The following is a 13542-nucleotide window of genomic DNA, read 5'->3' on the forward strand; positions in this document are numbered from 1 at the left end:
TTAAAGGACAAACTTGGGGGACTGACTCTCCACATTTACTTTCTGGGAACTGATGGCCTTAACCTGAAGGCAATTGTATCGAACCACATTTTTGAGAGTTTCTCAGTTTACAAGGAGACAGAACAGAGGGGTGCCATTGGCTGAACTCGTGCCAACTTTTCTCACTTACTGGCTTCAACTCTGGTGTGAAACATTCCCCGCTGTGAAAGCAACTCTGCCATCCTCCAGTAGGCGGTTGCCGGACCATGCACAAGTCAAAATGTGCCATCTTAGAAGTTACACCTATTATTACTTTGAGATTCTACTGGCATTTCTAGAAATGTTTCAGCATTATCTCCATTTACTTCCTAGACAGTTCCCCAATAAAGGGGGTCTGTTATAACTTCAGTGGCAACCCACTGGGAAATCAGATGTCCTTTACACCCATGGGAAGTGGTCAGTTATTTTTGGATTTTTGACCCCTTTCCCATAGAAAGGATCCAGATAAAAGGTATTTCAAAATGCGCTTCAAGTTAAACATTCCTTTAAAAAAGGAGTTTGTTTCTCAGGAGAGCCACATGCTGCAATAATCCAAAATCAGACTAAAAGGTGTTGAATATGCTAATTAGTTGTTTTTAGAGGGGGGAAGGGCGGGCGGGGGGGAGGGAGGGGCGGGGGGGGGGGGGAGGGAGGGGGCGGGCGGGGGAGGGGGGCGGGGGGGGAGGGAGGGGGGGGGGAGGGAGGGGGCGGGGGGGCGGCGAGAGGGGGGGCGGGCGAGAGGGGGGGCGGGCGAGAGGGGGGGCGGGGGCGGGCGAGAGGGGGGCGGGCGAGAGGGGGGGCGGGCGAGAGGGGGGGGCGAGAGGGGGCGGGCGAGAGGGGGGGCGGGCGAGAGGGGGGGGCGAGAGGGGGGCGGGCGAGAGGGGGGCGGGCGAGAGGGGGGGCGGGCGAGAGGGGGGGCGGGCGAGAGGGGGGCGGGGAGGGGGCGGGCGAGAGGGGGGGGCGGGGGCGAGAGGGGGGGCGGGCGAGAGGGGGGGCGGGCGAGAGGGGGGGCGGGCGAGAGGGGGGCGGGCGAGAGGGGGGGCGGGCGAGAGGGGGGGCGGGCGAGAGGGGGGGCGGGCGAGAGGGGGGGGCGGGCGAGAGGGGGGGCGGGCGAGAGGGGGGGCGGGCGAGAGGGGGGGGCGGGCGAGAGGGGGGGCGGGCGAGAGGGGGGGCGGGCGAGAGGGGGGCGGGCGAGAGGGGGGCGGGCGAGAGGGGGGGCGGGCGAGAGGGGGGGCGGGCGAGAGGGGGGGCGGGCGAGAGGGGGGGCGGGCGAGAGGGGGGGGCGGGCGAGAGGGGGGGCGGGCGAGAGGGGGGGCGGGCGAGAGGGGGGGCGGGCGAGAGGGGGGGCGGGCGAGAGGGGGGGCGGGCGAGAGGGGGGGCGGGCGAGAGGGGGGGCGGGCGAGAGGGGGGCGGGCGAGAGGGGGGGGCGGGCGAGAGGGGGGGCGGGCGAGAGGGGGGCGGCGAGAGGGGGGGCGGGCGAGAGGGGGGGGCGGCGAGAGGGGGGGCGGGCGAGAGGGGGGGCGGGCGAGAGGGGGGCGGGCGAGAGGGGGGCGGGCGAGAGGGGGGGCGGGCGAGAGGGGGGGGCGGGCGAGAGGGGGGGCGGGCGAGAGGGGGGGCGGGCGAGAGGGGGGGCGGGGCGAGAGGGGGGCGGGCGAGGGGGGGCGGGCGAGAGGGGGGCGGGCGAGAGGGGGGGGCGGGCGAGAGGGGGGGCGGGCGAGAGGGGGGGGCGGCGAGAGGGGGGCGGCGAGAGGGGGGGCGGGCGAGAGGGGGGCGGGCGAGAGGGGGGGCGGGCGAGAGGGGGGAGCGAGAGGGGGGGAAAGAGAGGGGGGGGGAAAGAGAGGGGGGGGGGAAAGAGAGGGGGGGGGGGAAAGAGAGGGGGGGGGGAAAGAGAGGGGGGGGGAAAGAGAGGGGGGGGGAAAGAGAGGGGGGGGAAAGAGAGGGGGGGGAAAGAGAGGGGGGGGAAAGAGAGGGGGGGGAAGAGAGGGGGGGGAAAGAGAGGGGGGGGAAAGAGAGGGGGGGAAAGAGAGGGGGGGAAAGAGAGGGGGGGAAAGAGAGGGGGGGAAAGAGAGGGGGGGGAAAGAGAGGGGGGGGGAAAGAGAGGGGGGGGAAAGAGAGGGGGGGGAAAGAGAGGGGGGGGAAAGAGAGGGGGGGGAAAGAGAGGGGGGGGAAAGAGAGGGGGGGGAAAGAGAGGGGGGGGAAAGAGAGGGGGGGGAAAGAGAGGGGGGGGAAAGAGAGGGGGGGGAAAGAGAGGGGGGGAAAGAGAGGGGGGGGAAAGAGAGGGGGGGGAAAGAGAGGGGGGGGAAAGAGAGGGGGGGGAAAGAGAGGGGGGGGAAAGAGAGGGGGGGGGAAAGAGAGGGGGGGGGAAAGAGAGGGGGGGGGAAAGAGAGGGGGGGGGAAGAGAGGGGGGGAAGAGAGGGGGGGAAAGAGAGGGGGGGGAAAGAGAGGGGGGGGGAAAGAGAGGGGGGGGGGAAAGAGAGGGGGGGGGAAAGAGAGGGGGGGGGAAAGAGAGGGGGGGGAAAGAGAGGGGGGGGGAAAGAGAGGGGGGGGGAAAGAGAGGGGGGGGGAAAGAGAGGGGGGGGAAAGAGAGGGGGGGAAAGAGAGGGGGGGGGAAAGAGAGGGGGGGGGAAAGAGAGAGGGGGGGAAGAGAGAGGGGGGGAAGAGAGAGGGGGGGGGGAAGAGAGAGGGGGGGGAAGAGAGAGGGGGGGGGAAGAGAGAGGGGGGGGGAAGAGAGAGGGGGGGGGAAGAGAGAGGGGGGGGGAAGAGAGAGGGGGGGGGAAGAGAGAGGGGGGGGGAAGAGAGAGGGGGGGGAAAGAGAGAGGGGGGGAAAGAGAGAGGGGGGGGAAGAGAGAGGGGGGGGAAGAGAGAGGGGGGGAAGAGAGAGGGGGGGGAAGAGAGAGGGGGGGGAAGAGAGAGGGGGGGGAAAGAGAGAGGGGGGGAAAGAGAGAGGGGGGGGAAAGAGAGGGGGGGGGAAAGAGAGGGGGGGGAAAGAGAGGGGGGGGAAAGAGAGGGGGGGAAGAGAGGGGGGGGGAAGAGAGGGGGGGGGGAAGAGAGGGGGGGGAAAGAGAGGGGGGGGAAAGAGAGGGGGGGGGAAGAGAGGGGGGGGGAAGAGAGGGGGGGGGAAAGAGAGGGGGGGGAAAGAGAGGGGGGGGAAGAGAGGGGGGGGAAGAGAGGGGGGGGAAAGAGAGGGGGGGGAAAGAGAGGGGGGGGGAAAGAGAGGGGGGGAAGAGAGGGGGGGAAAGAGAGGGGGGGGAAAGAGAGGGGGGGGAAAGAGAGGGGGGGAAAGGAGGGGGGGGAAAGAGAGGGGGGGGAAAGAGAGGGGGGGGAAAGAGAGGGGGGGGGAAAGAGAGGGGGGGGGAAAGAGAGGGGGGGGAAAGAGAGGGGGGGGGAAAGAGAGGGGGGGGGAAAGAGAGGGGGGGGAAAGAGAGGGGGGGGAAAGAGAGGGGGGGAAAGAGAGGGGGGGGAAAGAGAGGGGGGGGGGAAGAGAGGGGGGGGGGAAAGAGAGGGGGGGAAAGAGAGAGGGGGAAAGAGGGGGAAAGAGAGAGGGGGAAAGAGAGAGGGGGAAAGAGAGAGGGGGAAAGAGAGAGGGGGAAAGAGAGAGGGGGGGGAAGAGAGAGGGGGGGGAAGAGAGAGGGGGGGGAAGAGAGAGGGGGGGGAAGAGAGAGGGGGGGGAAGAGAGAGGGGGGGGAAGAGAGAGGGGGGGGAAGAGAGAGGGGGGGGAAGAGAGAGGGGGGGGAAGAGAGAGGGGGGGAAAGAGAGAGGGGGGGGGAAAGAGAGAGGGGGGGAAAGAGAGAGGGGGGGAAAGAGAGAGGGGGGGAAAGAGAGAGGGGGGGAAGAGAGAGGGGGGGGAAAGAGAGAGGGGGGGGGAAAGAGAGAGGGGGGGGGAAAGAGAGAGGGGGGGGAAAGAGAGAGGGGGGGGAAAGAGAGAGGGGGGGGAAAGAGAGAGGGGGGGGAAAGAGAGAGGGGGGGAAAGAGAGAGGGGGGGGAAAGAGAGAGGGGGGGGGAAAGAGAGAGGGGGGGGGAAAGAGAGAGGGGGGGGAAAGAGAGAGGGGGGGGGAAAGAGAGGGGGGGGGAAAGAGAGAGGGGGGGGAAGAGAGAGGGGGGGGAAAGAGAGAGGGGGGGGAAAGAGAGAGGGGGGGGGAAAGAGAGGGGGGGGGGAAAGAGAGAGGGGGGGGGAAAGAGAGAGGGGGGGGGAAAGAGAGAGGGGGGGGGAAAGAGAGAGGGGGGGGGAAAGAGAGAGGGGGGGGGAAAGAGAGAGGGGGGGGGAAAGAGAGAGGGGGGGGGAAGAGAGAGGGGGGGGGGAAAGAGAGAGGGGGGGGGAAAGAGAGAGGGGGGGGGAAGAGAGAGGGGGGGGGGAAGAGAGAGGGGGGGGAAGAGAGAGGGGGGGAAGAGAGAGGGGGGGGAGAAGAGAGAGGGGGGGGAAAGAGAGAGGGGGGGGGAAGAGAGGGGGGGGAAGAGAGAGGGGGGGGGGAAAGAGAGAGGGGGGGGGAAGAGAGAGGGGGGGGGGAAAGAGAGAGGGGGGGGGGGGAAGAGAGAGGGGGGGGAAAGAGAGGGGGGGGAAAGAGAGAGGGGGGGGAAAGAAGAGGGGGGGGGGAAGAGAGAGGGGGGGGGGAAAGAGAGGGGGGGGGAAGAGAGAGGGGGGGGGAAAGGAGAGGGGGGGGAAGAGAGAGGGGGGGGGGAAAGAGAGAGGGGGGGGGAAAGAGAGAGGGGGGGGGAAAGAGAGAGGGGGGGGAAGAGAGAGGGGGGGGGAAGAGAGAGGGGGGGGGAAAGAGAGAGGGGGGGGGAAGAGAGAGGGGGGGGGAATGAGAGAGGGGGGGGAAAGAGAGAGGGGGGGGGAAAGAGAGAGGGGGGGGGAAAGAGAGAGGGGGGGGAAAGAGAGAGGGGGGGGGAAGGAGAGGGGGGGGGAGAGTGTGGGGGGGGAAAGAGAGGGGGGGGGAAAGAGAGAGGGGGGGGGGAAAGAGAGAGGGGGGGGGAAAGAGAGAGGGGGGGGAAGAGAGGGGGGGGGGAAGAGAGAGGGGGGGGGAAAGAGAGAGGGGGGGGGAAGAGAGAGGGGGGGGAAAGAGAGAGGGGGGGGAAGAGAGAGGGGGGGGGAAGAGAGGGGGGGGGAAGAGTGGGGGGGGAAAGAGAGAGGGGGGGGAAGAGAGAGGGGGGGGAGAGAGGGGGGGAAAGAGAGAGGGGGGGGAAAGGAGAGGGGGGGGAAGAGAGGGGGGGGGAATGAGAGAGGGGGGGGAAAGAGAGAGGGGGGGGAAGAGAGGGGGGGGGGAAGTGAGAGGGGGGGGGAAGAGAGAGGGGGGGGGGAAAGAGAGAGGGGGGGGAAGAGAGAGGGGGGGGGAAAGAGAGAGGGGGGGGGAGAGAGGGGGGGGGGAAAGAGAGAGGGGGGGGGAAAGAGAGAGGGGGGGAAGAGAGAGGGGGGGGGAAAGAGAGGAGGGGGGGGGAAGAGAGGGGGGGGGAGAAGAGAGAGGGGGGGGGGGGAGAAAGAGAGAGGGGGGGGGGGAGAAAGAGAGAGAGATTTCCTGATAGTGTATTCATGCAAAAATCAGATCAGGTCCATCACAAGAAAATGTCATTGTTACACTCCTGGGTCCGGTTACTGTACAAGTAGATATCGGGCAGTTCAAGCCAACTCATAACAGTAAGGAGCTCGGAGCAGACTCCACCTGAACCCGAGAAGGTAACTGCAGCAGACCTGAATTTGTAACAGTAGGAAACTATTGCAAGTCTGGAGCCCACATTTAACATGGGAGTTTGCCCCCTCCTTTAAATTGCATGCAAAAGCGACACTGCATTTTAATGTAAAATGCTAATCGATCTCAAAAACACTTACTGTTGCAGAGGCATTGTTTCTCCATCTACTGGTTTCAGCTATTTGATACTTTTGTGAAGTGGGAGATAAGTATCTAAAAAGAAAAAGTTGAAATGAAATAACATTACTAATAACTCAAGCTGGCATTGAAGAGTACTAGCTTTCGCACAAATGGCAGTAATGTAAACCTGTAGCAGAATCAATGCCAGTGTAAACACCCCACATAACTGCAGAAGGTACAGTCACCAGAGCAAGATTTCTTGAAACAAATTGATAAGTTGAAGTTTAAACTTATAAATTTGTGGTTACGAATGTGGCATCTACATACAACAGAAATCTTGAGACGTAAGCAACTTCATTCTCCATTATAAAAATCTTATTGCAACAACTTTAAAGGGAGTGCAGGAACAAATCTGGGGGTATGTACACAAATCTCTTAAGATGACAGGCCAAGTTGAGAAGGCTGCTAAAAAATGCATACGGGATCCATGGTTTATTAATAGAGGCTTAGAGTACAAAAGCAAGGAAGTTATGATAAACCTTTATAAAACACTGGTTAAACCTCAGCTGGAGGACTGTGTTCAACTCTGGGCACCACACTTTAGGAAGGATGTCAAGACCTTGGAGAGGGTGCAGATGGGATTTACTAGAATGGTGCCAGGGATGAGGGACTTCAGTTATATGCAGAGACTGGAGAAGTTGGGGTTGTTCTCCTTGGAGCAGAGAAGGTCAAGAGATGATTTAATAGAGGAGTTCAAAATCATGAATATCAAGAGTAAATAAGGAGAAACTGTTTCCAGTGGCAGAAGGGTCAGTAACCAGAGGATTAAGGTGATTCGCCGAGGAACCAGAGGCAACATGCAGAAACATTTTTTTTTTAATAAACGCAGCGAGTTATGATGATCTGCAATGCCCTGCCTGAAGGAGTGGTGGTAGCAGATGCAATAGTATCTTGCAAAAGGGAATTGGATAAATACTTGAAGGGAAATAAATTACAAGAGCTGTGGGGAAAGAGCAGGGGAGTGGAACTAATTGGATAGCTCTACCAAGGTGCCGACACAGGCATGATGTGTTGAATGGCCTCCTTCTGTGCTGTATCATACGATCTTGCATTTATATAGCACCTTTAATGTAGGAAAAGATCACAAGGCATTTCACAGAAGTGTAATAACACAAAAATCAATGGCAAGCCAAAGGAGATATTAGAAGGGACAAGTAAAAGCTTGATGAAAAAGGTAGGTTTTAAACAGGGTCTTAAAGGAAAAGATGGAAGTGAGGAGGAGGAGAGGTTTAAGGAGAGATTCCAGAGTTAAGGGTCTAGACAGCTTAGGGAATGGTCACCAATGGTGGGCAAAGGGAGTGATAGATGCCCCACAACAACTCGCATTTATGTAGCACCTTTAATGTAATAAAACGTCCCAAGATGCTTAACAAGAGAGTTATCAAACAAAATTTGACAGTCACATAAGGCGGTATTAGGACAGGTCAAAGAGGTAGGCTTTAAGGAGTGCCTTAAAGGAGGAGAGTGTGGTAGACAGGCAGAGAGGTTTAGCGAGGGAATTTCAGAGTCTATGGCTTAAGCAGCTGAAAGCACAGCCACCAATGGTGGAGCAATTAAAATAGGGCATGCGCAAGAGGCCAGAATGGGAGGAGCACAGAGATCTCGGAGGGTTGTAGGGCTGGTGGAGGTTACAGAGATAGGAAGTGGTGAGGATTTGAACATGAGGATGAGAATTTTATATTGGACGTTTTGGGGGAAATCGGGAGCCAATATAGTTCAGCGAGCACAAGGGTGACAGGTGAGCGGGTCTTGGTGCGAGGTAGGATTCTGTCAGCAGAATTTTAGATGAACTGAAGTTTTTGGCGGTTGGGGCATGGGAGTGCTGCCCAGAGTGCCCAGGAATAGTCGAGCCCAGAGGTGACAACAGCATGATGAGCTTTTCATCAACTGATAGGTGACGTTAGAGGTGGAAGTAGGCAGTTTTTCCAGAGGGCGGGCGAGAGAGAGAGAAAATGTGTCAGCCTAGATTTTTATGCTTATAAAATCTATATGGGTGTGGAATCTCAGCTCTGGGTGGAATAGGACACCAATGTTGTGAATAATCAGCTTCAACCCAAGATAGTGGCTGGGGTGGGGGATGGAATCGGTGGAGAGGGTGTGGAGTTCGCAGCAAGGACCGAAAACAATGGTGTTTGTCTTGCCCACTGTTTGACTGGAAATTCTCTCATCCAGGACTGTATGTTGGACAAACAGTCTGACAACACAGAGGCAATGCAGCAGTTGAGAGAGGCGGTGGAGTGGTAGAGAAAGAGCTGGGTGCCGTTAGTGGAACCTGATGCCGTGTTTTTGGATGATGTCACTGGGGAAGCATGTGGATGAGGAATAGGAGAGGAGTAAGTGTAGATCCTTGGGGGCCTCCAGGTTACAGTGCTGGGGCAGGAAAATAAGCCATTTCTTATTTGGTGGCAATTGCATAGGCAAGAGTGGAACCAAGCAAGGATAATCCCACTCAGTTGGACAAATTAAAATAAAGAAATAAGTATTTGTTTTCACAAGCTTACAGATTACATTAAGTCAAAAATCAGATTGCTTTTTTTCCCCCAATTACAACTCATTTTTAGTCAACTCGAAACCAGATTTAGTCACAACACCAGGTGCACTTTTTGGGTTTATCTTTGTTCAGTGCTATACAAGTGCCAGGCAATGACCATCTCTGATAAGAAAGAGCCTTACCACCTCCCCATGACAGTTAATGGCATTACCATAGCAGAGTCCCTCACCATCAACATTGAGGATCGCCATTAGCCAGAAACTTAACTGGACCAGTCACATAAATGACATGGCTACTAAAGTAAGTCGGATGCTGGGTATTGTGGTGAGTGACTCACCACCTGACTCCCCAAACCCTGTCCACCATCTACAAGACACAAGTTAGGAGTGTGATGGAATATTCTCCACTTGCCTGGATGTGTGCAGCTCCAACACCACCATCCAGGAGAAAGCAGTCCACTTAATCAGTACTTCATCCACTAGCCTAAACATCTAAACCGACATACCATGGCTGCAGTGTGTACTATCTACAGGCTGCACTACAGCAACTTGCCATGGCTTCTTCGGCAGTACCTCCAAAACCCAGCAGGACAAGGGCAGCAGGTGCATGGGAACACCATCACCTCCAAGTTCCCTTCCAAGTCACACAACATCCTGACTTAAACACATATTGAACATCATTGTCACGATCAAAATCCTGGAACTCCATACCCAACAGCATTGTGGGAGCACTTTCTGCTGTGGTTCTATAGATAGACTGCAGTGGTTCAAGAAAGCCTACCACCACCTATTCAACAGTAATTCAGGATATACAATAAATACTGGCATTGCCATTGACACCCCCATCCCAATGTTTTAAAAATCAAGTAACATTCTATGCGACTGTTACCATGTCCTTCTCAACTTCTCTGCAGCCTCTGACAGTCAACTACATTATCTTCCTCCAATGCCTCTCCTCTGTTGTCCAGTTCAGTGGGACTACCCTTGCATGGCTGCACTCTTACTTATCTACTCATAACCAGAGCATCTCCAGCAATGTTTTTTTTTCCCCCATCCCCCAAACAGTTAACTCAGAGGAGTCCCTCAAGGATCTACCCTTGGCCTCCTTCTCCTTATCTACATACATCCCCTTGACAACATCAACCAAAGACATGTGGCCAGGCCAACTCTACCTCCCCATCACCTCTCTCTCAATCCCTCCACTGTCTCCATTATCACCCTTGTCCAATATTCAAGCCGAGATGAAGCACAATTTTATCCAGTTAAACATAGTCAAGACCAACAGCATCACCAATGGCCATAGCCACAAATCCTGTACCCTCACCACCAATTCCACCCCCCTCCCCGGCCAGTCTTTGGTTGAAGACAGCGTTCTTTTTGACCCAAGCTTGCAAACCCATATTCTCTCCATCAAAGAGTCTCCTTCCACCTCCATAACATTGCCCGCCTCCGTGCAGCTACTGCTGAAATTCTCATTCATGCCTTTGTCACCTCTATACTCAACTATCCCAATGCTCTCCTGGCCAGCCTTCTATGCTCCATAAGCTTCAGTTTATCCAAAACTCTGCTGCTTGTATCCCATCTCCTGCTCACACGTCACCTCTCTGCTCGCTGACCTACATTGGCTCCCAATCCCCCACCCCAGGTCTCCAATTTAAAATTCTCATGTTTAAATACCTTCATGGTCTTGCTCCTCCCCATCACTCTAACCTTCTCCAGCCCTACAGATCTGCATTCTTCCAACTTTGACATCTTGTGCAACCCCCACTCCTTTTCGGCAAACTACTGGCGGCCGTGCCTTCAGCCTTGTGGAAATTGACATTATACTTAGCATGCTGGGTAGAATAAAATGGCCAAGTAAAAGAACAAACTTGCTTAGGTTGTAGCTAAAGCAAGAAAAAGTAACTATGTCACAACGTGTCCAGGACCAAGAGATCTTTCATAATACCCACCCACATTGAGGATGTGATAACAGCTATAATTGACTCACTAGCACAAGGGAGGCATAAGGCTATAGAATAGATAAACTATTAATGATTGTCGCTAGACAAAGAAGCAAAACTATTGAGTAAGCTAATCATCTTGGTAACAAGATGATCAGACATGAGTAAGTAAATCATCTTGGTAACAAGATTCAGACAGAACCTCCTGACAGGATATATGATTAACTAACCTTGTCTGGAGATATTTCTGTCCTGCTGACCTTTTGATTGTCCTTGTGCAAAATCTTAATTTGTTTAAAATGATACAATACCATTACATGTGATTTATGGAACGCTCGCTTGTTTGAGTGTATAAATATGCTGCATTCGCTCATGTCCTTTAGAGATGTTGGCCTAGCCTTTGTCCAGGCAGCTCTCTCCTTGTGCAAGTAAAAATTAAACTAACAATCTGACGGTATTGCTTGTATTTTAGAGAGTCTTACTCGGAGTCGAGATTTCGACAGCCTTCTAGACAATAAGCTCTGGAATACCCTTCCTAAACCCCTCTGCCTCTCTTTCCTCCTTTAAGGCCCTCTTTAAAAGCCATCTCTAAGTCCAAGATTTATCACCATTCCCAATATCTGCTTCTCTGGCTTGGCATAGATTTTTGTCTGATTACACTTCTATGAAGTGCCTTAATACTATTTTCTACATTAAAAGGCACTATATAAATGCATGCTGTTGTTGATTCTAGTTCTAATTTATAGCTAGAAATTAACAGAATTCTGTACCAGATAGTCCTGTCTTCTTTGGGTCAACCACTTATCAAACAAAAGGAAGTGGAGCCCAAACAAGTAGTGGAATTCTATATTGATCTTCAATTACCCACCTTATTCCTAAATTTAGTCCTGTGGTATGCACTGGCTTCCCACATCCTGTGTCTTTCCTGATCATACTGTGCTCAGAAGCCAAGTCAGATTATGAATCTATGTTGGAGCAGGATAAGCATCAAAGATACTTTGCACTACATCTGAACATTTCACACAACCCAGCAGGTTTGAACATCACTATAAATATAAGGAAACAATCTAACCAAAAAAACCTCATTTGATCAAAAAATAAAATATGGGAAACACCTTTATTGAACGGGCAGCCACATCTTAGAGCTGGTACCCAGTGATTTTCCTCATTCACAACCCATGCATACTCTTGCTTCACGTAGAAGATGCAGGAATAAATAAGAATGATCCCTTAGATGATCCACATGTAGCTTGTAGCTTCTACTTACCTTTGTATATCTCCCGTATGGCTGGGGTTGTGTGAAGTCAATTTGACTCCCTTGGTGACTGATGAATTGGATTTTGAGGAAAGTCGCTTTTTACGATCGCCCACGCTTTCTGGAAGAGTCTTAGATATTGAATTCTGCAGAGAAACAAAACAATATCTATAAAGGAAATAAAATATTACAAAAATGTTTACAGCTGCACACTGCATTTCATTACATAACAATAGTTGGGAAATAATCCCATTCCTACTTATTTACATAGCTCACGATATTTGTGTCCACCCAGACTCACTGACCTGATGCAGATTTAGACTTTGAACAGCAGAGCTGGCCACAGTGCTTGAAGATCAAACTTGATTGAGTCATGAAAACATGTCTGGGTCCATGTCATTTGGGCTCATACACTAGGAATCATCAATGTTGACAGTTCTGGAGTTTGCAAATGCAATTCACTCAATACGTTAGCCTTAATATTATCAGTTGAGACAGTTAGATACTGGAACAAAAGAGCATCTTAAGATGAACCTTGCAAGAGATAGAGCTGAAAATGTCTCAAAGAATTTTGCATCAAGCACTGTGAATATGACTGCTGACAATCAATCCTAGGATCCATGCAGTATTGAAGTTGTATCTTCGCTGCTATACGCAAGAGCATTTAGTGGTAGTGAAACAATAGCCAGAAGTGTCTGGAATCAAGCAACAAAAAGAATAACCCTGCAGCAGTCAAAGTTGGGATTCTCCTGCCCACCTGCACCACCCCCCCCGCCCCCCCAAACTGATGAGGACACCTAGCAAACCTAGGACCCTCTGGGCCACTGGTTTGAGCGGGTGCTTGGCGAAGCACAGTCTAAATATGCATAGATGTGAAGCAACAGTTGAAGTAAGGTTCCACTTTGCAAACGTTAGACCATACCAGTAGAGCAGTGGTTATGGCACTGGACTAGCAACCCAAAGGTCATGAATTCAAAGTCAACCATGGTAAGTTATGAAACTAGCAGCAGAAAGAGTTCACTGAAGTCCTTAGAGGTTTCGTGGGCAAGTTTACCCTGTAGGCACAGTAAATTGCAATGTTCAATTTGCAGAATATCCTAGAGTAAAAGTGCTTCCTTCTGGACAAGAATTCACTATTTATCAACAGAGTTAATGTTTCAGGTCGATGACCTTTCGTCAGAACTGGGGATAAAAAGGCAGGAAATGGAAAGCAAGTTTGGGGGCTGGGAAAAGGGGGAGGGGATGAAAGAACAAAAGGGAAGGTCAGTGATAGGATAGATAGCAGGAGAGATTAAGAGACATTAAGAGGTATTCAAGGCAAGGGGAGGTGGAAATGGGACAGGTTAAGGAACAAAGGATGGCTCTAAATGGGGTGTGAATTGCACTGGCAGAATGAAGGACAGCTGAAGGGAGGGAAGAAAAAACAAAAAAAGTGTGGATAAAAATATATATATGAATGATAGGGGCCAAGGTTATGATGGCATCGTGGTTAGCACTGTTGCCTCACAGCGCCAGGGACCCGGGTTCGAATCCGGCCTCGGGTGACTGTCTGTGTGGAGTTTGCACATTCTCCCCGTGTTTGCGTGGGTTTCCTCCGGGTGCTCCGGTTTCCTCCCACAGTCCAAAGATGTGCAGGTTAGGTTGATTGGCTATGATAAATTGACCCTTAGTGTTAGTGGGGTTACGGGGATAGGGTGGGATATGTGTTGATGTAGGGGTTACGGGGATCGGGTGGGATATGTGTCGGTGCAGGCTCGATGGGCCGAAATGGCCTCTATCTGCACTGTGGGGTTTCTGTGATCTGAAATTGTTGAACTATGTTGAGTCCAGAAGGCTGTAAAGTGCCTAATTGAAAGATGAGGTGCTGTTCCTGGAGCTTACGCTGAGCTTCCGTGGAACAATGCAAGAGGCCGAGGATGGTGAGGTCAGAGTGGAAATGGGGCGGTGAATTAAAGTGACAGGCCACCGGGAGCTC

At 54.0% G+C, this 13542-nt stretch overlaps 1 protein-coding gene across 2 annotated transcripts in view; it reads right to left on the reverse strand.

Moving 5' to 3' along the window:
• Positions 1–13542, reverse strand: part of rnf168 (ring finger protein 168) — a 48899-nt gene that overhangs the window by 5173 nt on the left and 30184 nt on the right. For both annotated transcript variants that reach the window (XM_085990782.1, XM_085990781.1), the window contains 2 exons: positions 11580–11713; positions 5840–5912 (listed from right to left, as the gene is read on the reverse strand). In XM_085990782.1, coding sequence (XP_085846908.1) covers positions 5840–5912; positions 11580–11713 — 207 coding nt within the window. The remainder of the gene's footprint in view (positions 1–5839; positions 5913–11579; positions 11714–13542) is intronic.

This window comes from Somniosus microcephalus, chromosome 6 (genome assembly GCF_052327205.1).
Source record: "Somniosus microcephalus isolate GS21.2 chromosome 6, FLI_Smic_1.0, whole genome shotgun sequence".
Classification (NCBI taxonomy): domain Eukaryota; kingdom Metazoa; phylum Chordata; class Chondrichthyes; order Squaliformes; family Somniosidae; genus Somniosus; species Somniosus microcephalus.